This window comes from Miniopterus schreibersii (assembly GCF_964146895.1).
Source record: "Miniopterus schreibersii genome assembly, chromosome: 20".
In the NCBI taxonomy this organism is placed as follows: domain Eukaryota; kingdom Metazoa; phylum Chordata; class Mammalia; order Chiroptera; family Miniopteridae; genus Miniopterus; species Miniopterus schreibersii.
Genome location: NC_138122.1, coordinates 25,842,753 through 25,868,637, shown reverse-complemented (window position 1 = coordinate 25,868,637; position 25,885 = coordinate 25,842,753). Strand labels below are relative to the sequence as shown.

Sequence of the window (25,885 nt, the reverse complement as noted above, 5' to 3'; positions counted from 1 at the left end):
AGATAGATCATATTATTGAAAATTGTTTTTAGGTACTGCATTGCTTCTTCAGCACAGATAATGGTCTCAAAGTTAGTAAATGAGAGTTACCGTGAGGACTGATTAAAGCCTGAAAATCTCTAAGTCTGCCAAACAATGAGGTATTTTGATGGGAACCTGCCTACTTTGAGGTGCTTAAGTCATTAGCTGAGGAAACCACCTCTCTACTTGGAAGACCAAAACCTATGAACAGGTTCAACAAAGTTAAAGCCATGAGCCTCATGACACAGTTTCCTAACGCCTTGGAAAAATAACAATGTAACAGTGATAAGTAACTAACTACACCAAGAGCATTAAGTCAGATCCACACGCAGGATTTCAAGGAATTTCTACATTGGCGCATTTATGAAACTGTGACACAATGGCGTACATTTCTGATGTCAAATACCTTCACTGATGGAGCAGTATGGCAAACTTGTAGAATGCAGGGGATGTCTCTTGCTCTCTGCAAAAGAGAATAAGTTAAACGACGCTACATAAAGTAACTCTCTGCGGAGCACACATTCACATCACAGGGACATTCTGTTGTGTCTGGCTTGGTTTGCTCAGCACGATGCCTGGGAGGCTGTTCCTTATTACTGTGTGGTTCTTCTTCCAAACCTCTACTGTTTAAATTCTCGTCAATAACACAATGACACGAATGAGATTTACCAGCCGGAGGGACCAGTGAGGAAATCAGCTCGTAAATGACAGGAAGCACCATCTGGGACTCGAGGACGATTCCATCCTCACTGAAGAAGTTGCTGTAGGACCACTCTTCATATGGATCTTTGTGGGTTCCAAAAGAAGTCTAGAGACCCAATCACACAGAAAAAGATACCGATAAGTAGACTCCAGAACACGCAAAACTACCCTCACTGAGTAAGATTCAGAAACAGAAATATTAGAGTCAAACACGGTTTTGATGGTCAAACACAACTACGGAGTCTGCTTCTTCTGGCCGATGGCTGGTAAAATGCCATTTTAAATTAAACTACTACCCTAAGACATGGACAATGCCCAGAGATGACTTGTTTCAGGCCCAATATTTCATAAGACTGTGCAAACTAGAGCCAATAAACGCGACTGGAAAAGAGAAGTGGTCTCATGACCATTGATCCAGAGTAAGAAAATACAAGAGGTAGTAGAGTCAGTATTTGTGTGAATTATGCAAGTGGTTTAAAAGTGGTGCATGTGGACTGGCAGGGCTTTTGCTTAAAGCAAAAGAAGTTTAAAAGCCATTTACTTTCATCAGAATTCCACCGTCATCCATCTGGCACTGTCTGGAAAGCTCGACTGCCGTGAGCGTGTATTTACATAGTTCTAAAGCGTCTAGTAGAAAATCTGGAAGATAATGGAGAGAAATCATCAAACTAATACTTCATGTGCTTAGAACACTGACAACAACCTTTTAATAATCACCATTCAAAATTCTAAGGCCACAAAAGCAGAGAGAGAGGTTTTCACGTAACTCTAAATAACACAGGTCAAATGTTTTCTTAAAGACCAGGTAGGGGGGGAGGCGCACTGAGAAATTTCACAACCCTATTAAAGTATTGTCAACATTCAGGAACAATATCATTAACATTTGGAAATATTTTAATAATCCCCACAGAGAAGCTATAATTGTCCCTTTGTGAAATGGAGACACGACCTCTTCTCTTGTTACAGTGACGTCCAATTGTAAAGGGTCAGCATTTGGGAGACAAGCATGACATGAACCAGAGACAATCAAGCTAAGTGTATTACAAATCTGGTCACCTGGGCTGCAGATGGTGGCAGCCTGGCAGGCGAGACCGTGTATTTCAGAAGGCAGGCTCAGTCCCGCAACTGTTGTCATCGGGACGTCATTAGCCAACATCTGGCAAAGCTTCTGGCACGTCAGGAACAGCAGTTTCCCAGTATCAGCGTTGCAGTGATACTTAAACAAGTCTCTGGAAGAAAGGAAACGTCAGAAGTGAGAATACTCTTATCGAAGGCAGATGCACTTGCCTTTCTTGAATTAATATATAACCACTGCCAACTTTAATTTTTAAATTTTTATTATTACTTTTTAATCCTCACCTGAGGATATTTTATCCATTGCTTTTCTGAGAGAGTGGAAGGGAGAGAGAGAGAGAGACATCGATGTGAGAGAGACGCCTCAATTGGTTGCCTCCCACACGAGCCCTGACCTGGGGCGAGCCTGCAACCAAGTACATGCCCTTGGCCAGAATCGAACCAGGGACCCTTCAGTCCACAGGGCGACACTCAAACTAGAGCCAAACCGGCCAGGGCTCACCTACTTTTAAAATGACTTCATGTTAGATAGTTCGCTTGGTTTTCAATGTATATGGGATGATGTTAACTGTCGGAATGCAAAGTGACCTAAACCCAATGGGCGGGCTGCGTAACTATACAGTATTTAGTCAGTTGTCTTCTATGCTACTGCCTTCTGACCCAAAAGTCCAAAATACGCTTTCAGGGCAGGAAACCAAGAATTGCTTCCGTGAAAATGAAAGTTACCACCTTAGAAATAAACAAAGCGCATGCTCCTTCAGAGGAGCTGTGGGATGCGGAGAGGAACGCACCTGCATTTTTTCAACGCCACTCCCACGTTCCCATCGTTTAGGGCCCTCAGGGTCAGCTCAGCCTCCAGCTCCTGTCTGGACACCTGCAGGGCCAGCGCCTGTCTGTGCAGCTTGGACTCAGTGCTCAGGCTCTTCTCCTTGGCGGCCGCCGGCCCTGCGGTGTCCCTGGGTTTGTGCTTTGCCTGAGCGGCTTCCTGAGCTTTGATGTACTGTTCACGGAGCTCTGCTACCAGGGAACGGTTGCTGTAATCTCCAAATGAAAGAAAGACCTCAAAGTTCTCCTGTCGCAAGGAAAGCGAGACAAAGCCCCAGGTCCGTTTAGTTCGTCCACTGTGAAAACCATCGGGATGTCTCAAACCTCTTCCTCAAAGGCTACTCCTATATAAATGAAGGATTTAAGACTTCATATAGCCCAGCTGACGTGGCTCAGTGGTTAAGCATCGACCTATGATCCAGGAGGTCGCCAGTTCGATTCCCAGTCAGGGCACATGCCTGGGTTCTGGGCTCAATCCCCAGTAGGGGGCGTGATCAATGACTCTCATCATTGATGTTTCTTTTTCTCTCCCCCTTCCTCCCTCTGAAATGAAAGACATATATTTTTTAAAAAGACTTCATATAAATGTCTAAGCACCATGCTGTACACTTCAAACTAATACAATGTTGAATGTGAACTGTAATTAAAAAATTTTTTAACAATTAAAAGAAAAAGGACTTCATAGTTCAAGGTATGGAAGTAACAATATTATAACAAGTTTAGAAAAGAGGAAGACATCACTTTAACCCAGGGTGTCCTTGCCTTCAGCACTATAGAAAATTGGGCCTGAATGGTGGGGGAGCCCTGAGTGGAAGGAGGGAGGGCTTAAGCACTGAATTTGGGTGATTTTACTCCAGTGGCTTGAAGCTCCCAGCTTGGCTCTTTTCTATCATAACTCCTGGCTGGCTGACGACTCCAGGCCCCGAATGGATTTTTCTGACCCAATAAAACAATCCCATGAAGGCCACGGGAGGCCACCTGGAGGTGGTGGGAGTGAGGCAGACCTTTCACTGCGACGCCACACTTCAGGGCAGTTTCTCAACCTCGCTGGGTGCCTGTCTGTTGTGGGGCCGCCTCATGCACAGCAGGGCATTTTGCAGCATCCCTGGCCTCTACCCACTAGATCTGGAGCCACAGATGTTCCACAAACAGCAGCACGATAAATACGCACGGTTTTGCTTAGATCAAACCCAGTGCTTCAAAATCCCTTTCAGAGTTAAGAACGTGAGAACATTAACTTACGCTGTTTGTTTACATTTTCATAGAGAGAGGGAGGGAGAGGGAGAAACAAACACTGATGTGAGTGAAACGTCCACTGGCTGCCTCCTGCTCACCCCACACCGTGGATCGAGCCCATAACCCGGGCATGTGCCCTGACTGGGTATAAAACGAGCAACCTTTAGGTGCCCGGGACAACGCCAGCCAGCTGAGCCACGCCAGCCAGGGCTCAACAAAGCTGTTTTTAAAAAGAGGGGAAAAGCAGGCAAGCCAGTCCACCCGAAGTCTCTGAAGGCCAGTGCAGAAACTTTTTCGGAGGGGCTGCTCGCTTATGTCGAAAGTGCGCATTAGTCAAGTAATAACGTTCAGTGCAGCTCAACAGCTTTACCTGCAAGCTGGCAACGGCTTTGAATAGACTCAAGGTTTCTTCACACTCATCTTTCTTCTGCAGATTGTCTGTGATTGAAAATTTCAAAGTTATGGCAGACATCCAAGTGCCCACGGGATCAGAGTTTATAAAGGCTAAAGTTTTAATTCGCTTTGGCTTTCTTATCTCAAGTCCTCAGTAGTTCTACTGAGATGAGGACATAGGACAATTTAAGCTCAAGAAGAAACCTAATTACTCTTTCAGAGGGTACAGAAGTCTATGGGTTACAAGAGAACTGGCAATTTTTATGAAATAAATTGCTCTCTTTCCTTCCCAAAAGTTACTCTGTTAATCACTTTAAGTTCAAGGTTAAATGGGTTTCCCTCCATCGTAACCAAATGATGAGAAACATGAAAAGTATAAAGCACCAAGGAAACCTAGTCCAGCAGGAACAGCTCCCTGAACATATAAACAAACCCTAAGTTGACTGTAGTTACATCTATTCTTATGCTACAAAGTAAAACCAGGAGGCCAGGAGGATTTTTGGTGAAGAAAGATGGGTGGGGCCAGCAAAACCATCAGAGCCAGAATGGGAGCTGGCACTGATGCTCCCTCCTGAACAGGGTCAACTTCAGGACAAAGCCAAGGGGAGGGGACAGAGGGAGACACTACCTTTCTGAATGTCGCATAGTACTTTAAGAATGTCCACTGATGTCCTCACTACAGATGTTCTCCAGGCCTTGTCCTAGAAAGAAAGATGCAGAGTTAAATTTGTTTCCTTACTGGCCACTTTGGTAGTGCACACATGACAAACTCATGAAAACTGTGGGATCAGAAAACACACAAAATTGCTGAAAAACAAAGGTCTCTGTTACTGGGATCTGGGTGACCAAGAAATGTGTCAAAATGGAATCATATATAATATAAACATGAAAAACACCAGTATGGACCTTTAGATATATGATTGAGAAATACCATAGAATAGACACCTTTCAGCTATAGACAGCTGGATTTTTGTTTGTCTGTTGTTTTTTTAAATAGTTATTATTATTTGAAAACACATTTGGAAAAGGTCTCTGGAAAAGTTAAAAAGAACTGAACTTGTTTAGCCTAGAGAACTGAAGTGCAATCATTATCTTCAGGACTAAAAAAATACATAGAGAGAAACATCGATGCGAGAGGGACACATCGACTGCCTGCCTCCCCAGAGCACCCCGACCAGGGCTGGGGATTGAACCTGCAACCGATGAACATGCCCTTGACCAGGAATCGAACCTGGGGCCCCTTGATGCACAGGCCGTAAGTGTATCTTTTCTATCCTATTCCTGACTTTGCATAAAAACAGAATGTATCAACATTCTATTTAGTGAAAACCTCACCTCTTTAGAATGATCTGGTTCCTCCTGCAATGCCAATCGTGCCCATATGATGACTCTTTCCGCCGTCCTCTTAGCTTCAGCAGGAGGCAGAGACCTCAAAAGGAGGGCACAGTCCTCACTCTATAAACAGCATTTGAAGGAAGAAAAAATAGCTGATACCCTTGTGCAAAGAACAATTTGGACTTACGGCTCTCTTTTCTACCTAAAGATAGTAAGATACTTTGGAAACTAGGTTATGGTCAGATAAAAATATGAAAATTCTGTTGATGACAGCAAAGAAATTAAATTAAAATACTACTCTCTATACTTTGTAATTTCTATGCTTATAGAATTACCGGAAAGTAACGACACTTAAAAATACAAAAAGCCCGTATCCTATTCTGGAATCAAAAGATACCACGGAAAATGTAAAACATAAATCTGAGTTTTGCTAAGTACCGAAGAGTAGGAAAACCCATATTCATAAAACACTTTTCAAGAACCTACAGAGATGAAAAAACATGGTCAATCTAAATGCAATGCTTTTGTCTTGTTATAAGTTACCCTGTACAGGTCTATTTGGATAATTTGAGTATTTTGAGTTTTCAAGAATTTCACTAACAAAGAAACCATATGAAGCAAAGGACAACATGAAACTTCCGTACCTGATCTCGGTCTATCAGGTCAATGATCCTCAGACTGTAGATCTCATCATCAGACAGCAGATAGGCCTGGGCCACCTTCAGAGCATCTTCTAAGGAAGATGGGACATCTTGTTTGAGAATGTATCTGACCACCCTCTGAAACAGAAACAGTATATACACTTCTTTGCTATAAAGTCTCATAGAGAACCTGGAAGTCATTTGTTCATAAGGCAAAGTATTCACTAAATTAAAATAAGGGAGCAAAAAACTAAGCTATGAAAACATTAAAAAATAATTTACATTCTGCCTTTTATGACAGTGCTGCCCAACTTATTTTTCCCTCCAGCTTTATTGGGGTGTAACTGAAACAGAAACATTGTATATATTTACGGTGCACAATGTGATGATTTGATACACTCCTTTAGTTTCTTAATTTACCATCTGTTGTCTACTCTAATAAACAATTAAGCACCCTGTTAGCATTCTGTTTAACAAAAGGGGAACCTAGCTCTATCACCTTTAAGAACATGAAATCCTTATTAAGTTTCCCATGTTGCCCTGGAAATGGAACAAAGGCGTTAAAAGGCTCTTCCTTGTACTTACCATGATTTCCTTGTTTAAGAGGTTCACCTCTCTTATTCCATAGCCTCGTAAAAGTTTCTTCATCTCCATTAGTTTGTAGCTCTCCTGCAACAACTTGACCCTAAAAGTAAATCGATGGACATTAACATGGATCCTCTTTTTTATGAAATACCAGGGGGCACAGTCAAGGACAGAAAACCAGAAATGAGTGTCAGCTCGACACACGAGGTTCACCCCACACCGATGAGGCTGCCTGGCGGGCTGCCATCTTACTTGGGGTGGTCCATTTCCAGGTGCTGTTTCACCAGCTGCTCCACGGCCGCACTCCAGGGAACCACAGCTGCATACATGATCTTCAGCACGGCATCGAAGATGAGCTACGGAGACGCACGCGGGATAGTGAGCAGCCCTGGCAGCTACGGTTCATGCAAATTCATGGCGCTGCCTAATCTACGGCAGAGGCCTTACACCTACTGTCTGGTAGGCAGCTTGAGAATGTTTCACCTTCTGAGTGCAAACGCCTATCTTTCTTTCCATCTACACAGACAAACGGCAATTTTAATATTCGGAAAAATTTAGCAAAGTCTTTTTCTCTGCTGAAGATTATGTCCTATAACTCTATTATTTTCTACGGCCTGTGTCTGAAGGTGTTCCTCATGATTTTTTATTCATATTTTATAACGGTGCCTGTTAACAGTGAAAGTCGAAATAAAGGCATATTGTAATGTGTTTTTAAAATGCCTGTGTCTGTGAAACCATAGAAAAGCCTAGAAATACATGCATCCAGTTGTCGATGGTGGTTTTTCCAAGGGTGGGGATAAGCAAACTTTCACTTCTAATTTTGACAATTAAAGAAAGTAAGAGTTCTGGGCAGTTCCTGTTTGTTTCCCTTTTTCATACTGCACGGATTCTCCTTAACAAGCATACGTTGCTTCTGTGATGAGAAAACAAGTTTCAAGGAAAGATGCGATGCTGAAAAGGAACCTGCATGGTCCCCGTGTACTCACGTCTGTGTCGGATAAACAGCCTATGACGGCCATGGCCTTTGCTTCCCACGCCGTCTCGAAGAGCGACGTGGACTTAGAGCTGCACCTCTTCAACAAATCCTGACAAGGATGAGCATATATGTGTACTTAAATTTAAAACTCTCACTGAAACAAAGTAAAACACACATATAGCTATAAACAGCTTTTACGGGTGTGTGAAGACACAGAAAATTGTACTTCACCGTGGGTGCTGAACAATGGTCAAAAAGTGCAAAACGGCCAGCACCCTTGCCTTCGGATTTACATGGTACAGAAATTTATGAAGGAAACATTCTTGAGGGATCTATCAATAAGATTACTGCACCTTATTAACTTCTACACAAAATAATTGTGAATATTTACTGGGCAGTTGCTCCTATCCTCTCACAATAACCATTCGGAGAAAGCCCTGGTATTATCCTGTGTTGCTCAAGATTACCAGTCAACCAGCAGCAGAGTCCACCCACATTCGTTACCAGTATAAGCTGCACACATGAAGCGGTTCCCTCTAAGGAGCTGATACACTGCATTACAATGTAACACAGCAGCTCACTGCATAGGTCCAGGAAACGAGCAGATGCAAAGGAAAAGTCACCTCTATGTACAGGAGGAGGAGCTCCTCCTCTTGCAAGTCATGCTCCCTCATGTAAACTCTTATGAACTTCTCCAGGATGGAAGGAATGAGCTCCGGGGCCAACACTTTATCGAACATTCGGAACACGATGGTGGTTGTGTTCTCCTGGATGCCAAAAAGAAAGAAAAAGATGGTATAAATGTAAACTCCACTCACCCTGGCTGTGATAAAAAACAATGCTGATAAGCCTAGACTTACCTTCTCAAAATCAGAGAGGGCCAGTTTGCAGTTGTACTTCCTGTGCAATGTGATCAACTCTCGCAAGTTATTCACCAAAGTCCTTAACTGACGTACTTCCTCCGTGTTTTCATAATCCTTCTGAAAAGAAAGTGTGACAGTTGATAAGGATATGAAATAAAAGCATGAGGGAAATATGCAAAACAGTCAGAATTATTTCATATAAAATGTGAAATGGCCATGATTATACATAAGAGAAAATACATATTTTCCCTTTTGGTTGGTTCAATAGAGAAAAAGAATGCATTATGATAGGTTTAACATGAATCGAATGTTTTATCCCTAAAAGTCTGTTATCCATATCGTACCAAGGAAATCCAATGCCAAGAGGACACCAATCCCATCTCGTCTGTTTTTTCTGCTGTAAAAAATACTTCTGCCAATTGAAGTCCATTCTCTGGCCAGTTTGCCTTTAAAAAATTTTACAAATCATTAAAAATAATGATTTATGCCATTGGGAGGGTTGTGTCTTTTCAGTGATAATTATACAAATTACCTTATCAGTTAATTCAAGGTTCCTGGCTGCTTGCTCCAACCATTTTGCAAGAATTTTCTGAAATAGATATATCATTTAAAAATAAAATACTGCATTAGCTAATCATTGAAATAATTTATAACGTCCACAACAACCTTTCAAAAGAAACACTAAAACGAACTAACTGGTGTTAGTGCGACTTAATGTTCAATGACATGATGTAAAAAAATAAAACTGAACCATCGAGAGTGGAAACACTAAAGGCAACTCACCTGTCCATCCGGTACAATCCTTCTCACAAATGGGATCACGTCATTTTTAAGCCAGGGACAGAGCTTTTGCAAAGAGACTGGTGTGGAAATCGAGTTGAGCAAGTTCTCAAGCATTTTCACATCGAATCTGCTTTCAAAGTTTGCCTGAATCACGCAGATGGAGAAGTTAAGGTTTATCTGCGAAATTTAAACTGACAGCCTCCCAGAAAGAAGAGACTTCTTAGGATGTCATTTCAATTATTATTTTACTATTTTGATTAGCATTAAAAGTGATTTACTCTATACAAATGATTTGAGATGGGAGCCACAAATTCTATGAATTTCATGGCAGAAAATTCCATATTAACAAATGAGGTGACAGGGGAACTGGCAGAGATGGCCTTCCAAGGAAAACTTAACTGGAGGTGATAATACTGATCCCAGCAATGTGTCCACTAAAGACATCACACCCAGATAACTACTTTTTGGACCTAAGTTTATACGCCAACATTAAGGGGATTCCGAGCAGCAATTTTCCCTTTACAATCTGGACAGCAATAGAAATACCTTCTCCACTACGTAAGAAAGCCCATCAATAAGTCACTTAATAAAACATTGCTTTTGAGCTAAGTTTAGGAGCTAATTAGATCCTGACTGATGAGATAAAGGAAGTTCCTACTACCATATATCTTTATAATATTTGAATCTTAGTTAATGTCATCACGGGATAGTTTACTCTGGGACACATGTTTTATCAAACTGAAGATATCCTATCACCCAGGCATACTTGCCACCCTGTTAGCTCCCAGTGCTGATTCAATCACCTGTCTTTGGGATTATGAAGCCCTTAAGAAAAAAAAAAAGCAAAACATGTTACCCGGTGTCTAAGCCAAAGGTACTGTGCACAAACAAGGTTTCCTTCTCTTAGCTGCAAAAAAATATCCTTGAGGTCATCTTCATTGTTCAGAAACTCAATCCAAGAACTACCACTGCAAAGTCAAAGAGGAAAAAAGTTACCAGCTGAAAAAACAGATTAAGGTTAAACCTATTTGATACTGGTGACGGAGAGGGAGATGAGATCGACTGGATACAATGCAGGTCCAGGGACAGGCTTAAACACACGGGAGGTTTTCAGCAAATGATTAAGGGAATGTTTCAACTAGTAGTGAAGATGTGTATTGTTGAGTAAGAGTACAGAATAACTGACTAACCACAAGGAAAAAAAATAACGCTTCCCTTTCCTTGTTCATCTATCCTGATAATACACTTGTCTGATCTTTCAGGTAATTTTATATTTGCAAATAATGATATTCTTGGTGCACGTTAGTGTATCTAATAAAACAAATTTCCAGAAATAAAATGGCAAAGGCAAAAGGTATATGCATTTAAATTTGCCCTTTCAATGTATCGAATCCCATACATGGTGTAGGAGGTGCCCAAAGCTGAGAAGAGAAAAATGTTTTCCCTCCCCAGAAACACAAATCCATTCAAAGCAATGCTGTATCTTCTACGACAGTCCAAATTTAAATCTAATTCACAGTCTAAAAATTGAAAATAAGGAACATACACACCTGAATTTTTCTGGTCCAAATGCTCCATAAAAAGTCGTCAACTTTGCGTGAGCCCTTAGAACCTAAGGAAGAGTAACTTCATTATCTGTAGGTCATGTGCAGTGATATTAAAATTAGGCATTCTGTGCAAGAAGTCTCCCACACAGTCTCATTTAGCCAATTCCCACAAATATGACTGCCTTTATTTAACACAAAACAAAACAAAAAGTTGAAATGATGGAAACATTTCCAATCGCATTCAGTGCAATAAGGCTGCAAATGAGAGGAAGCCATTTGCACATTAACTGTGGGCACCCTACAAAATCAATTCATTTTCCCACTGATTTATAAATGCCCTTATGGGAAAACCTAGCTAGATCATACCAAAAATGTTCTTTGAACATTAAAAAATATATATGCCTAAGTACATATGTACACATATTTTTGGTACCATCACAGTCATCATCACAGTTGACATTTACTTGCCCGCTTAACAGGTTCCAGGCACTATGCAAAATGGTTTATCTAAATTACTTCATTTGACCTCAAAATAACCCTGTAAGTACTACTATTATTCCCATTATGCAGGTATGGAAACAAATATCAAAATAACTTGCTCTAGAAAAATACGACAGGCCTATCTTTAAATGAAAAACAGTCACGTGCCACATAACGTGTCAGTCGGTGAGGGACCACACATACGAGGGTGTAGTTATGCACCCAGATGGTGCATAAATGGTGAAGGAAGGAGATCGACCAGGGTGGTGAACACACACACAACACAGTGTATGGATGATGTGCTGTGGAACTGCGCACCTGAAACCTGTGTAACTTTGTTAACCAGTGTCACCCTCATAAATGCAATAAAAAGAAAAAAAAGTCTGCTGTGAAACAGTATGTCATGTTCTGCCAGCAGCAGCCTCATCCACGTGTTTACTGCATCTCTTAATTGTATCATATTCTCTTGTGCTTGACTGAATCTCATGTTTTATCAACTGAGTGTAGCCTAAGTGCACAGTGTTATAAAGTCTACAGCAGTGACAGCACTAGGCCTTCACACCCACTCACCAGTCCCTGACTCACCAGGAGCAACTTCCAGTCCTGCAAGCTCCACTCATGGTAAGTGCCCTATACGGGTACGATTTTTTATACAATATTTTTACTGCACATTTTCTATGTTTAGATACCCCAATACTTAGCATTGTGTTAAAACTGCCCACAGTATTCAGCACAGTAACACGCAGCACAGGTGTGTAGCCCAGGAGCATATATGATTAGAATCATATAGCCTCAGTGTGTAGTGGGCTGTGCTGTACCATCTAGGGTTTTACGGTGGTTTTAAAAAAAATCTTCCTAAGAATTTATTTGAGCCAGACTGAAGACACATGCCAGGGAGCAAGAACTCAGAGGCTCCTGCACCATCCAGGTTTGTGAAAGTGCCTCTGTGATGTTCACACAGTGACATTACCCAAAGACACACTTCTCAGAACGCATCCCCATTGTTAAGTGGTGCCTGACTGTACTGTAAGGTACATTCACCCCCAAATTAACTTAGAAATGTAGTGTAATTACCTCTTTTAAGCCATAAGAATAGACGGGAACAGTTCTATCTTCTTTATTCAAAAGCTAAGATGAACAAGAAACAAGGTCAGACTATCTGCTACATCAGCTTTTTCACAAAAGAAGATTGAGTATTTTTGTGAATTAAAGAAAAATGATCTCTAAAAATAAAATGGCATTAAACTCTGAGATAAACAGTGGACAATAAAGGAATGACATATCTTGGGGACATCAGTAATATTTTTAAAAATAAAGATTAAAAAAAAAAAAAAAAGAGCCCAGCCTGCGTGGCTCAGTGGTCGAGCATTGACCTAAGATTCAAGAGATTGCCTTTTGTTTCCGGGTCAGGGCACATGCCCAGGTTTCAGGCTTAATCCCTAGTAGGGGGCATGCAGGAGGCGGCCGATCAACGACTTTCTCATCATTGATGTTTCTCTCTCTCTCTCCCTTCCTGTCTCTGAAATCAATAAAAATATATTTTTTAAAAAAAGAAATGACATATCCTAAAAAATAATGCATTTTATGAAAAAAGCTCACAACATTTTGCCTGTTACACCTTGATTTTAAGGAATATAACTAGCAATGGTATTCAAAGGTCATTGAGGGGAACAACTGATAGCAAAATGCACTTTTAAAAAGGCCTACGATGGAAAAACCCCACTATTTTTGAAATAACTTGTTTTGCATAAGACAAACTAACATGTACAAATGTTATAGAAAACTTACCCTGGTTTTGGCATAATTGAGCATTTCCTGGGTTGTCTCATAGGTTATCCACTGAGCTTCCAAGCAGTAATTCACCACAAATTCATCGTCCTGTTTCACAAACACCAGACATAGAAAGGTGACCTAGTGCTGAGCGACCTGTTGATCTGAACACACTAGCACGTGGCAGGGGGCACACACCTGGATTTTATGTAGCGTCTCCTTAGCTTCATCTACGAGTTTTTGCCATTCGGTGTGCTCACCGGTGTCCAGAGAACTCAAAGCTAGTTTCTCCAATATGTCATTTGATTTTACCTTGTAAACAAGCTGTAATACAAATATGTCACACCAAAGAGCTTGAAGCCAAAAACACTGTCTCCCGAGCATCTAGTACACACACAGATAAATGCCTGTTCAACAAGCGAGTAAATTCATGAGCGATTACCTCAACATCCAGCCCAAACTGAATGGCAAAGCTCTCGGCTTCAGCAAACCTGTGCTTGTGAAGCAACCGACTCAATCTGTCAGGTGGGAAAGAAATTTTGGCAAAATTTTTATTCATCAGGGGATTTCAGTTTTTCATTAAGAGATGAAGCCTAAAAGAAACCCGTTTTCTTTTAAAAGTTACCTGTTTTCTGGTAGAGCTTCTGTGAGACATCTGAGTACTAAAACAGAGACCGAGTCTTCAGATGGGCTGAAAGAAAGTTTTCACTGTATGTTTGTCATCTAATATTAATAAGTAAATTTTAACGTAGCTGTGATTTAACAACTTATCTGATGAAACAAAACGTGACCTACTCTGGATCATTTTTGGAAATTCCCTCCAGAAGGTATATGGTATCCTACAACAGTAACAAAAACATTTACGATTGACATGCAGAATCAATTCATTTCAGAGTTACTAGAGTAACAACTGGTTTAGGCAGAAATTATCTATCAGTGGAATTGTAAAATCCCTGGGAAAACTGCTGGGGAAAAGTATATTCCCATAGCCTTAAAAATAACACCGCGGGAATGACTTACCCATTACAAAGGAGAAAATGTACCTTTACAACGGAAATCCGGCATAGCTGCCTTAACTGCGTCACCAAATGTAACATTGCCAAAGCAGGACAAAGGGACATGAGCCCCACAATGTAACGGGGTCAGGACACAATGTTCCCTATGCAGTATTCTTGCCAAAAAAGATGAGCATGAACCTTATCATGATTGAACAAACAAATCCAAATAGAGGGATGGATATTCTAAGACTCAAAAAACACCAACGTCATAGAAGACAAAAAAGACTGGGGAACTGTTCTAGATTTAAGTAGACTACCGTGTGACCATGACAAGAAAATTCTATAGGTGATGCCTGGTTGGATCCTGGATCAAAAAAAAAAATAGCTTTAGCGCAATTGGTAAAATTTGAATTTGGATGGTATGTTTCATAATAGTTAAATTTTGTAAGTATGACAGCTGTGTGGTAGAAGAATGCCCTTATTCTTAGGAGGTACCTGCTGGAGCATTTAAGGGTGACAGGTCAGGATGCTGGCAATTAATTTCTAAATGGTTTGGAAAAATATAGCGTGTGCATAGAAAGAGATGCAACAAACAGAAAAAGTTTTTTACAGATCACAGTTAAAAATTAAATAAATAAAAGCAATTACCCCCCCCCCCCCAGTTATCATCTAAATTTCTTGTGGAGACACAAGAAAATGGAACGTGCAGTTGACTGATATTTTATTTAATTTTCTTTTCTTTTTTTAAAATGAACACTGACCTTGGGCAAGTGTATTTGAGGACATCTGATAACAATAAATACAGTTATAAACCTGTGATCTATCCAGGTATTCAACCAAATTCCACTTGGGCTTAGCTTAGCTGTTCTTTATATTTTAAATATAAAATAGTTCAAAATATACATCAACTTACTGTGCTAATTCCTGTATGGACCAGAGTGGAAACACTAGATACTTCCAAAGAGTATAGTATTTCCATCGTAGGTAATGAGTAGACCATGAGGTTTTTCATCTGAAAAAGAAAAATAGCAGAGTGATTAATTTAGTGGGTCAACATAAACCTCGGAGCGCAAGCCCACACTTCACAATTGAGGGTATAGATTACCCTCATGGAACAGAGCTGCATGCAAAAACTATTTTTGTAAGTCTGTTTCTGTATTACTTAAATGTTACATAAAAAAATTATGTTCTATCCCACCTTTCCAATCTGCTGAATGAAAATCCATGTACTTCAAATCCATTCCACAATTGGTATTTAAGGAGAATGTAATTCCTCAGTGCCAGAACTGTAAGAGTCACTTTAATAAACATTCTCTTGTGGACAGTTTTATCCCAAGAGTGCTCCGATTAAAATGTGGGGCTGAGATTTATATCCGTAGTTTTTAAACGGGTGAAAAAAGAACTCTTGGGGGGTTATTTCTGATTTGTCAGGTGTTTGCGTGAACTTAGAGCTAATATGCTGTGAGCACTACCTACCAACTATTTTTGTAGTAATGCTATTTCCAACACATAATATGGAAACACAAACGTGAGACGAATTTTCCAATACCTTCTTGTGAGTCGTAGTTGTCAGGGCTATTAACTTGAGATTTGTGATCCCCTGCCTAAAAGAGAAAAGGTATAAGTGAATCAAATGAGATTTGCCACTTGTAAGCTAAGTCAAAGGGATGTTCTTGCATAAAAGTTAAAATGGACACACACAGATGACACTGAACTTGATTTCTGCACAATTATGGTTCAGACTGACACTCTTTCTTTTTCTGGAGTGATTTTTAATCTGGGTGCATAAATCAGCAAGATGTAAACTTCACTTATTTTGGACTCACATTGTAACACAATCACTTGAAGGTTCTTATTGCCTGTCCTCAATAAATCTGTCCAAGAATGGTCTTTATCCTGTCAGTCTGCTCACAGTGTAATTAGAATGCACCATGTAATGAATGATCAGATCAGATCAGATTGGAACCAGGTAGGAAACCTATTTGTAACAGAAGGGGGAGCACCACTAGCATCACAACGCACCACGTGACTGAAGAGGGCGAATCTGCTTCTGTGGTGAGGAGGAAGTCTTCCACGTGAAGAGAGGGCCAGTTCCACACGGGAGTCAGAGTGTAAATATCCCACAAGCTCAGCACGCTCTGCAAAAGAGACACTTCACTGGCACGTTTTCACAAGGGCTAAAAATTTCCATTTCAGGGAGTGTCTTTTGATATGTGTTTATACTGAAATAAAGCACAGTATCCAAGACAGTAATTCATCCACCCTGGCTAAGGTCTGTGCCTTTGTAAGTCTGACATTTCTGGTGTAAAACACAATACCAAGGGAAATCATCAAAAGAGAAATATCGAAAACATACATCGGTATCAAGAACAAAAAGTAGGTTGTCTATCAGCTGGAATTTCTTGGCACCTACAAAAGAGAAAGCAAGGTGTGTAAGGATTATTATATTTCTGTGCTACATGGAGCCACATTTAAATAGTAAACTAACATTTACGGACAAAAAGTTCCCCTTTGTACTTATCCCTGTTTCTGTATTTTTTTGATGACCACTAAAATGAAAAGCCACCCCCCAAAAAAGAGTAACAAAGGCAACATATCAAGAACAGTCATGTACGTGGAAAATTATCAATTTAATCTGGCTCGTTTCAATGAGTGGTCTGGTTAAACGGCTCATATGTGCTAGACTTAGTAGAGTGACATGAATATTAGAACGCACTAATAATTACCAAAAGTAGTTTCGTTAACTTATTTACCTCTGATAATCTCTGCATCGACAACATTCTTAACTGTCATTTCCTTCTTGAGAGGGTCTGGCTCCCATTTGGAGAAGGCACAATTACCAGTTCCCTGCAGGAGTGACAACAGTCCTTCAGCTGCAGATTTGGTTCTTAGATCTGAACTCTCCTCACGGTGGAGACGCCTGCCTAAGTTGTACACATTACTAATTTCAAAACATGCATTTAGATGCTCAAGCCCAACTCGCGTTCATCTCTCAGTTCCTCTCTTCATTTGTTTTTAACAGGACAGAATGAAAGGGACAGTGAAGTGTTGTTATTTGTTGTGACCATGTGAATATTTAATAAGGAATAGGTATATTCAGGCAATTCACTCTAAAGACATAGGGTAAACTTTAACATATAAACTTGGCAAGTAAAAATGTTGTAAATGCTGTAATTATACTGAATCTTTGCCTACTCCTTGAATAGAGTATTAGAGGTTTTATTTGTTAGGTTTTTGCCTACACTCATAGTCAAAAGAAATGATAAATTTCAGGTAGATATTTATGAAAATAAAGATGCAAAATTTTTCCAACATAGTAACTTAGGCTTACTAACTAATTTTGTGAACTTAATTTTACAATTCCTATTTCTGTTACACATTACAAATTAATCTGTAATTTAACCAAAACTGTAGGTTTTAATGAAGAAACATTTCGGAAACAAAAAAACCAAAGTTTTATAGAAAGAATTATTACCCCAATGATCATAGGGATTTTGCTTGCCAAATCTCCAGCCACAAGATTCAGACAACCATGACTATGATAATTTTCAGTAGAAATGAAGCTGGACTTGATTTGTCCTTGTAACTGCAAAATTTAAATAATAAGAATGTTATATATACACACCATAGGCCAAATTCCTTGGAAAGACTGATAAAAATCAGTGTAAACCAAGTATTTATTTTTAAAGAATGGAAATGTTATTAAAATGTTACATCATGCTAAATTCCCAAAAGGTCAGCCAGTAGACAACTACATCCAGAGATTTATCTCCTAAATTTTCATTAAATCTAAGTTTTAACAAGACAATGTAATTTTGTTTTCTTACCTTTTTAGCTTTATTGAAGTCTACATTTTCAATCGCTGTATGAAAAAGAGAAAGCAGGCTAAACTCATAGTGTTAACCTATAAAACACATAAAAGTTGCCCCTTTTGTGTCAAGGTAAAAATTATACACAATCTAGTGAGAAGAACATTGGGTAGAAATTAATAGGACAGTGGTGACTTTCAGTGTTGCCCTTGATATGAACTGTGACATGCTGCCCTTAGGGCACCCAAAGGGCTGTCCCTACGGTGCCTCTCCACACCTTCCCTACAAAGAGGATCTTCTATTAAAATAGACTCCAAATGTCCTGCTTGAGCGCTTAAGTCCTACCTGTGAAGTCGTCACTTTACACTCCATTTTGGAAAAGCTACTTCACTTGTCTGCTCTTTCACTAAACTGGGGAGCTATGCATCTTAAATCTTGTTGTATCCCCTGGACCTCGCACGTTCTTGGCATATAAATTAAAAAAAAATATTTGTTGAATACATGTCCCAAACCAATTCCTCAATCTCTTCTAGCTCAGAGGGAAGGATGGTCCGTACCACTCACTGAGCACAAAGTTACTGTTAAGTTACTTTGTTAACAATATTGTTAACACTTCTGTAGTCATTTCTGTTTCTGGGTTCAGTCATTCCATCAAAAAGCATTTATCACTCCCTCTTGCATCTTGGCCACCAACATGCCATCCAGACTGAGGGAGACCTGGGAACTTTGGGGCTACGTGAGCCATGGACACAGCCACATTGGCAAGCACAGGAAGCACCCTGGAGGCCAAGGTAATGCCAGTGCCTTACATCATCCCAGGACTGACTTTGACAAATATCACCCAGATTCCTTTGGGAAAGTTGGCATGAGGCACAACCACTTAGAGAGGACCCAGAGCTCCTGCCCACTATCAACCTTGATAAACTCTGGACCTTGGTCAGTGAGCAGACACAGGTAGATGCTGCCAAAAACAAGACAGGAGCTGCTCCTATCATTGATGTGGTGCGATCGGGGCTACTACAGAGTTTGGGGAAGGGAAGGCTCCCAAAGCACCCTGTCATGGTGAAGGCCAAGTTCTGAATATAAAGGGGGGTGAGGGGAGGTTGTGTCCTGGTAGCTTGAAGCCACATTAGATGCTCCCAAGTAATAATTAAAAAAAAAAAAAAAAAGCACTTATCACTATGCTGATGTCTTATCTCTCTAAGCTGTAAACTCCCTGAAGGCTATAAATAGATTACACTTCTTCAGATTCTGTTGCAGCCTGAACATTGGAGAATAAATACATTAGAAATGCCTAAAATGTATACACAGTATCGTAGAGTGTAATGAAACTAAAGTAACTGTCTTAAAGAGGATATTTAAAAATTTACCTGGAGCAGTAATAAGAAATATTGCTGTGACTCAATAATAAGAAAATAATACATTACTTACCTTGTTGAATTTTTACAAGCTGAATGTTTGTAATACAAAAAAATCCATTGTTTGTAAGAAGCAGCATATAATAGGTACCTATTAAAATAAAATTAAGCCAGTTTCTCTAAAAGGCATATAAGTATAAAATTTAAGCCAGCATCTGAACCTGGTTTAAAAATATGACAATTTGCTCATTTAAATTCTAATCATCAAATAATATAGGAATGATACAGGTAAAACTTATTTACAAAGCATTGTAAAAACGATGTTAACTCCTGTGAAACGTTTATAAACCAAACTTCATTTCCCAGAAAAACAAAACAAAACAAAAAAACCCTCAGATATACCAAAATAAGTTAAGGTTCCAGTTAACATTTGTTGAAATGGAAATGTGATGAATATGTTGGAACCCACCGCCCCCCAAAACAAACATTTTAAAAGAATATACTGTCTCCTTGGTAATCTATGGAACTCTCAAAACTATAAAAATTAGTTTAGAATACTATACTTAGGAAAAGGACATTTAAGCCTCTGAAAAGAGCTAAAATAAAAACTTGTTTCTGCCCAGCCGGGCGTGGCTTAGCGGTTGAGCGTGGACCTAGGATCCAGGCAATCGGGGTTCCATTCCTGGTCAGGGCACATGCCCAGGTTGTGGGCTCGATCCCCAGCAGGGGGGCATGCAGGAGGCAGCCGATCAATGACTCTCATCATAGATGTTTCTCTCTCTCTCTCTCCCCCTCTCCTTTCCTATCTCTGAAATCAATAAAGATATATTTAAAAAAAAAAAAAAAACTCGTCTCTTACAATAACATTGGTTGCACTGCTAGAAAATTTAACACTGTGTAGGTAGCATAATAATGAACTTATAGAATTCATTTACTATAAAAATGATATTTTGATTGGGTAGCAGTCAGAAGATATAAAAGAAAAAAAGAAAAGAAAAAACTTACCTTCACTTGAGCCATCTTTCTCAATAACCAGAGTTCGGTAAGTACACTGATTTTCACCATTAGCTTTCTGAACAAAAGCCTAATTGCAAATTAATTTCAAGTAAGATTAAACCCAGAAAAATATAATCAAGGATTATGTTCTTTAAAATCGCAGAGCTATCGATTATCATTAGCAATAGATCTGCCCACGTTCCAAACATTTTAGTTTTAAGATGGAAAACTATCTTGAACAAGCCTACTAATAAGAATATCCGCAAAGCTTAATTTTACAACTTGGCATTTACTCTGTATGTTTCTAAGGCATGAATTTTACGTTTAACGTAAAGGAACATTATTCTTTTAAACACAAATTAAGTAATGGTGCACTCAAGTTTTAGTTGCGCAACAGATCGTTTAGAGCTTAGGTGATGAAACCAAAAAACGTGACAGGATCTTACGTTCGTGAGCAGAGTCTGCTTTGACGTTACGTGGATAAAATGCAAGTTGCCGCTCCTCTCCCCAACCAAAAGGAACTTTCCTTCTTGACAAAGGCCAACTACATCCACTTCTGAGTCTGAAAATTTCAAAGTTACAGGCTTCCTTCGAAAATGTTTATTTTCAATACGAAAAGTTGTAAACTTTGTCATTAAAAGTCAACTAGGCAAGCTTCTTTTAAGTATTATTATTATTTTTTAAAGTGGTGATTAAAATAAAAAAGAATGCTATTGACTCTTCATCAGTCAACAGATATTTACTACTGGGCGCTTCCCCATGAAGCACTGTTTTAGGCCTTCTGCACATAGCTGAGAATGTGAGGTTCACTTTCACGGAGCTGGAACTTCAAGGCAGGTATCGGATGATAAACTGAGCATAAGAAACCCATTCTGTGACATGTAAGAAGGTGATAAATTCTCTGGAAAAAAGAAAACGCAGAGCAGGGAGAGAGAGCGCAGAAGAGCTGTGCACGCTGCGGTATTGTTTAGAGTGCTCCCAGATTGCCCCCTTTGATAAGGTGAGACATGAACAGAGACTTGAAGGTGAACTTGCTGTTCGTGTAAGAGGCCGGGGCAGTGACATGCAAGCTGAGAGGGGAAGGGGGAAGGATAGAAGCAGTAGCATGGAAATGGCTTAAGAACAGAAATTATTCAGTAGCAGTACCTTCATACAAATGTATCCTGCGTTCACACAGCCCACTATTTCATTGGTGAGACTGTGGATTCTGGAGACCCATCAGGGTAGATATGCTAAGATCCCACGAAATAGGAGCGTCTGGCTCCACAGTGTGCGCAAGGTTTCGTTGGAGTCCCCCCCCGCCCCCCGTAAAAATCAATGGAAAAAATATCCATGGGGATGGATTAAAAAAGATAGCATTCTCACACGCAATCCTCCTTTTCAGTCATCTCAGTTGTTACACAAACACTTCAACAGCCATCTTCCTCTCAAAATTTACTCTTAAGTCCACATCTGCATATACTTGAAGCTCTTTAACTCAATGAGGAATTTGTAAGTATTGAAAAAACTTCTTATGGTGCTATACATTCTAAATGTATTCAAATATCCGTTGGTGATATTGAAATTATGTACAAGATTTAGATACCTGAACACACTAGGCTCAACTGGTATTCTAATACAAAAGCCACGCAAGTGAAGTAAACTATTGCTTTACCTTATGTTTCCCCTCAACCTACTGAGAAGGGTTCACTCCAGCATTCTTTGAGTCTAGTAACTCAGCACAAAAAAGAGGCACTCAAGATTCATTTCTTGAAATTAGTCTGATCTCAAGTCTTAGAAGCAATGGAGTTGAGAAAAGGCAATGCAGCAGAAACTGGCAGCAAGTACTTGACTTCCAATTTATTTTATTGCTTTACTGTATGCTTGACTTACCGAATATGAGTTGCAACTGAAGGGATCTACAAATACTGTCAAAGAGTATCACTGACTGGTCAGCTACAATAATAAATCCATCACTTAGGCTGCAAGCTTTTATCTTTGGATTTAATGAGGCCTGTGGGAGGGAAAAGCATGACTAAATTAAGACATTTTTATACACGCCTAACAGTACCGATCAACAGTATCATCAGAGTCCCAAGTACCCAAGTTGAAAACTTGACAGGCCCTTTTTTCTTTAACTCATGTGTCTAACTAGTTGAGCTTTTCTTTGTGTGGTGTATCTTGAATCCACTCACAGTCCAAATCAGGGAAACAGCCCAGGACTGCTAGGAAAGGACAAAGGATTCCCAAACAACAAGTCTTGCTTTCCTACGAGTTGATCTTATGACTATAGGAGCCAGCGGGGCATTGACATCAACGAACCAGTACTGGCATAAAGTCTCACCCGAAGCACACGGTTTACATGACAAATCCTGTGCTCTGCCTATTTATCCCTCTGCCAAAGCCCAACACCTGGCAGCCACTGATCTATTTACTGTCTTTTCCTCAGCCAGAACGTCATACAGTATAGCTGGAATCACATCACGTAGTATATAGCTTTCTCAGATTGGCTTCTTTCACTTAGTAATATACATTTACGGTCCAATTTATCTATTTTTCCATTGCTTGTGCTTTTAACATTGTACCTAAAACGGCTTTGCCTAATCCAAGGTCACAAAGATTTCAATGGATTGTATTTTTCATTTCAAATTCTACTTGTTCATTGCTGGTATAGATAGAGGGGAGCTGTTGAGTTTTGCATATTAACCTTGTATCCTGCAACCATGCTATAATCACTTATTATTCCAGTAGTCTCCGTGTTGATTCTTTCATATTTTCGACACAGATAATCAGGGCCATGTGAGAACAAAGACAGTTTTATTTCTTCCTTCTCAATATGGTAAGTTTGGTTTGGAAATACAAATCTTAATATAAGGGATGCAGATGGAAATTCCTAATAATTTGAGACTGAACCCTGATTACCTGACAGGGTGCTATATTCATTCACAAAACATTTACTATGTAGCTACTGGGCCTACCAAAAACTCGGTAAGAATTTTGTGAACAAAAACAGCAGCAGAACCATTACCTTTTCGGAGCAGATCTTCGCTAGCAAATCCACTTGATATAAAGCACTTCCATGTTCTTTTCTTGATCCGACACCTAGGTACCCACTTCCCGTATCATCGCTTGTTAGCAGCTCAATATCATTCCACATGTTTCTGAGATTGTTTTCCTGATTCGGGAACCACTGCCTTCCCTGTGACAACATGCAAAATTATAGAGACCCATTTATATTGTTTAACAGAATCCAGTTTCTTGGGAAATGAAAAGGTTGTATCCAAAATATGAATCAATAAAGAGAGACATTTCTGTATTCATATTATTTCTGTAGTCACTAGATACTTTGGACCAATAAGACAAATGGAACTAGAGCTATGATTTATCACTAAATAAGCACATATTGGTTTAGGAACACAAACAATTCTGATATCATCAATGAATCCTAGAGTTTCTAGTATTTTGTGTGCCTCGCTTGAAATTATAACAAGGTTTCATTTGAAATAAACCTTTAATCAGCATAGCAATAAACAGCAAAAGTTCTGAAGTCAGACCGGGAAATTTTAGGATGACAAGGTTCCAGATGAACTTAAAAAAAAGTCATTAATATTTCCAGTATTGTACAATAAAGGATAATATTAAGGGGAGGAGCAAAATACTGGATTAGGTTTTTGAATGAACCAAAGAGTATACCTGTAATCTTAGAAAAGTCTCTTAACCATCCTATCAACTCATTCTATGTGCGGTCTGCGTGAGAGCAGAGAATACGAAGATGAAAAATGAGAAACAATCCCTGGATTAAGGCTTTAAGATTGCTGGGGAACAATAACCGAATACTTACAAATGTTTTGATACATGCTAACAGACTATGTTTTAAAATCTATGGTTGGGACAGCGCAGGGAAGGAACAATTTCAGACTATGTGCTCCTTCACATTGACTTGTCCTTTAGCAAGGAACTTAATCTTTGTTTCTCAACTCGCTAACCTATAGAACAGGAATATAGCTGTACCTACCTGACGGGTTGTTCTAGGAGTTTTAAATGTTCACAAAATAATTCTTGATGCATGGCAAGCACTCAGTGTTAAGGGTTAGCGAATTTAGTTTGTACTGGCGGAAGCAGTAATATTTGGGCTAGTAATTGAAGGTCATTGGAGTTTTTTCCCCCCAATTTTTCAGTTACAGTGGACATACAATGCTATATTAGTTCCAGGTGGACAACAGAGATTAGAGGACCTTTTTAAACATAGGGGAAGAGTTCTTACCAAGAGTGTAAGGGTACAGAAAGGAGGCCTGCCAGAATAGACAACAGTTTCAGCGGGTGGGAGGTGGGAGACTGGGACAGGAGGGAGTGAATATCTGAATGAGTCTCAGGATCCCACATCTGTAAAAACAGGGAAGGCAGGACAGGGCTTTGTCATTGTGAAGTGTCTACTCTTGCAGGAAGGGCAAAAATAGAAACAGTTCACACGGGCTGCGTGAGCGAGTACGCAAGAGAGTTCTGAACGCTTTCCCCGTTTAGTCAACGCGACGGCCCGCGTTACAGCCGAGGTCACCTACAGGTCAGGGTCTCGGCGGCCAAGGCCACCTTTCCCTAAAGCGAGTCAACCACGACGTAGCTAGACACGGAGAAAAGCAGGCCCGCGCCCGGCTAGGAACTGTTACACTAGGAAGAAACAATGACACACGGTGCCAAGCGTTTCCAGGGAAACAAGGCGGCGCTAAGGGGGTGGGGGAGGGTCGCCGAGGGAGGGTTTGTGCGCGGAGGGAAGGAGCTGAGGAGAGCTGAGCCGAGACCCGAAAGGGCGAGAAGCCACCTTTGCAGAGCTGGGGGGAGGGGACACAGAAGTGAAAAAAAAAAAAAAGCTGAGAGGCTGGCGGGAGTCGGGGCGGCTGCCGAGCCGCAGCGGGAACGGAGCCGCGCGGGGGCCGAGCGGACAGGAGCGGCGACGGGAGTCCCCGACCTCCAGCCTGGGCTTATTTATCCTCAGGGCAGGGGGACGACACGAAGCAGCCCCGGGGCGGCCTCTGACCAACTTGAGGGCGCCCCGGCTGCGGGCTGAGGAGCGAAGCGAACGGCATGAAACAGCAGCAGCGAGGCCAGCGGGCGCCAGGGCGCCGGGCCGGCCGGAGCCGACTCCAACCTCTCCCACCAGCGTCGCGAAGGGGAAACACCCCTAACTGCGCCGAGGGCGCCGCGACTTCGACCTGAACCCCCCTCCCGCCCCCTCGCCCAGCTCCCTCCAGCGGCGCGACTCCCCCTCCTCACCCGCCAAGGCCAGCGGAGCGCTGAACTTCACGGTCCCCCCTTTCCGACTCCCGCAACCGCCCCTAAACTCTTCAGGTTCCACCGGGAGGCTTTGAATTGGCGGGAGAAGACCAAGCCCAACCCCTTCTACGGCGGCCGGGGAAGGCCAAGCCTGCTGCACGCTCCACCTAGGAAGTCGCCCCGCCCTAAACCCCACCCTTTCCGGTCTCCGGGCGGTGCAATCTCTTAGGTGTGTCCTTGGCTCCG

General features: G+C 40.8%; 1 protein-coding gene across 3 annotated transcripts in view; it reads right to left on the bottom strand.

Annotated features, from left to right (window-relative positions):
- The window catches only part of KNTC1 (kinetochore associated 1), a 47,111-nt gene extending 21,405 nt beyond the window's left edge, over positions 1-25,706 (bottom strand). For 2 of the 3 annotated variants that reach the window (XM_081122703.1, XM_081122705.1), the window contains exons 1-38: positions 25,640-25,706; positions 23,400-23,570; positions 22,265-22,385; positions 20,839-20,954; positions 20,402-20,480; positions 19,470-19,547; positions 18,057-18,091; positions 17,705-17,815; positions 16,983-17,076; positions 16,586-16,638; positions 16,252-16,367; positions 15,779-15,833; positions 15,143-15,241; positions 14,027-14,070; positions 13,857-13,922; positions 13,674-13,749; positions 13,430-13,555; positions 13,250-13,339; positions 12,536-12,589; positions 10,985-11,046; positions 10,291-10,402; positions 9,435-9,578; positions 9,184-9,240; positions 8,996-9,097; positions 8,649-8,768; positions 8,412-8,555; positions 7,799-7,897; positions 7,065-7,168; positions 6,813-6,912; positions 6,231-6,365; positions 5,587-5,706; positions 4,880-4,952; positions 4,229-4,296; positions 2,589-2,869; positions 1,780-1,952; positions 1,265-1,362; positions 691-829; positions 428-484 (exon numbers count right to left, since the gene is read on the bottom strand). In XM_081122703.1, the coding sequence (XP_080978829.1) occupies positions 428-484; positions 691-829; positions 1,265-1,362; positions 1,780-1,952; positions 2,589-2,869; positions 4,229-4,296; positions 4,880-4,952; positions 5,587-5,706; positions 6,231-6,365; positions 6,813-6,912; positions 7,065-7,168; positions 7,799-7,897; positions 8,412-8,555; positions 8,649-8,768; positions 8,996-9,097; positions 9,184-9,240; positions 9,435-9,578; positions 10,291-10,402; positions 10,985-11,046; positions 12,536-12,589; positions 13,250-13,339; positions 13,430-13,555; positions 13,674-13,749; positions 13,857-13,922; positions 14,027-14,070; positions 15,143-15,241; positions 15,779-15,833; positions 16,252-16,367; positions 16,586-16,638; positions 16,983-17,076; positions 17,705-17,815; positions 18,057-18,091; positions 19,470-19,547; positions 20,402-20,480; positions 20,839-20,954; positions 22,265-22,385; positions 23,400-23,528 (3,730 nt within the window). In that variant the 5' untranslated portion in view covers positions 23,529-23,570; positions 25,640-25,706. Of the gene's footprint in view, positions 1-427; positions 485-690; positions 830-1,264; positions 1,363-1,779; positions 1,953-2,588; positions 2,870-4,228; positions 4,297-4,879; positions 4,953-5,586; positions 5,707-6,230; positions 6,366-6,812; positions 6,913-7,064; positions 7,169-7,798; positions 7,898-8,411; positions 8,556-8,648; positions 8,769-8,995; positions 9,098-9,183; positions 9,241-9,434; positions 9,579-10,290; positions 10,403-10,984; positions 11,047-12,535; positions 12,590-13,249; positions 13,340-13,429; positions 13,556-13,673; positions 13,750-13,856; positions 13,923-14,026; positions 14,071-15,142; positions 15,242-15,778; positions 15,834-16,251; positions 16,368-16,585; positions 16,639-16,982; positions 17,077-17,704; positions 17,816-18,056; positions 18,092-19,469; positions 19,548-20,401; positions 20,481-20,838; positions 20,955-22,264; positions 22,386-23,399; positions 23,571-24,635; positions 24,755-25,639 lie in introns of all 3 variants that reach the window. The other variant, XM_081122704.1, reaches the window with a different exon arrangement.
- Positions 25,707-25,885: the final 179 nt, after the last annotated feature.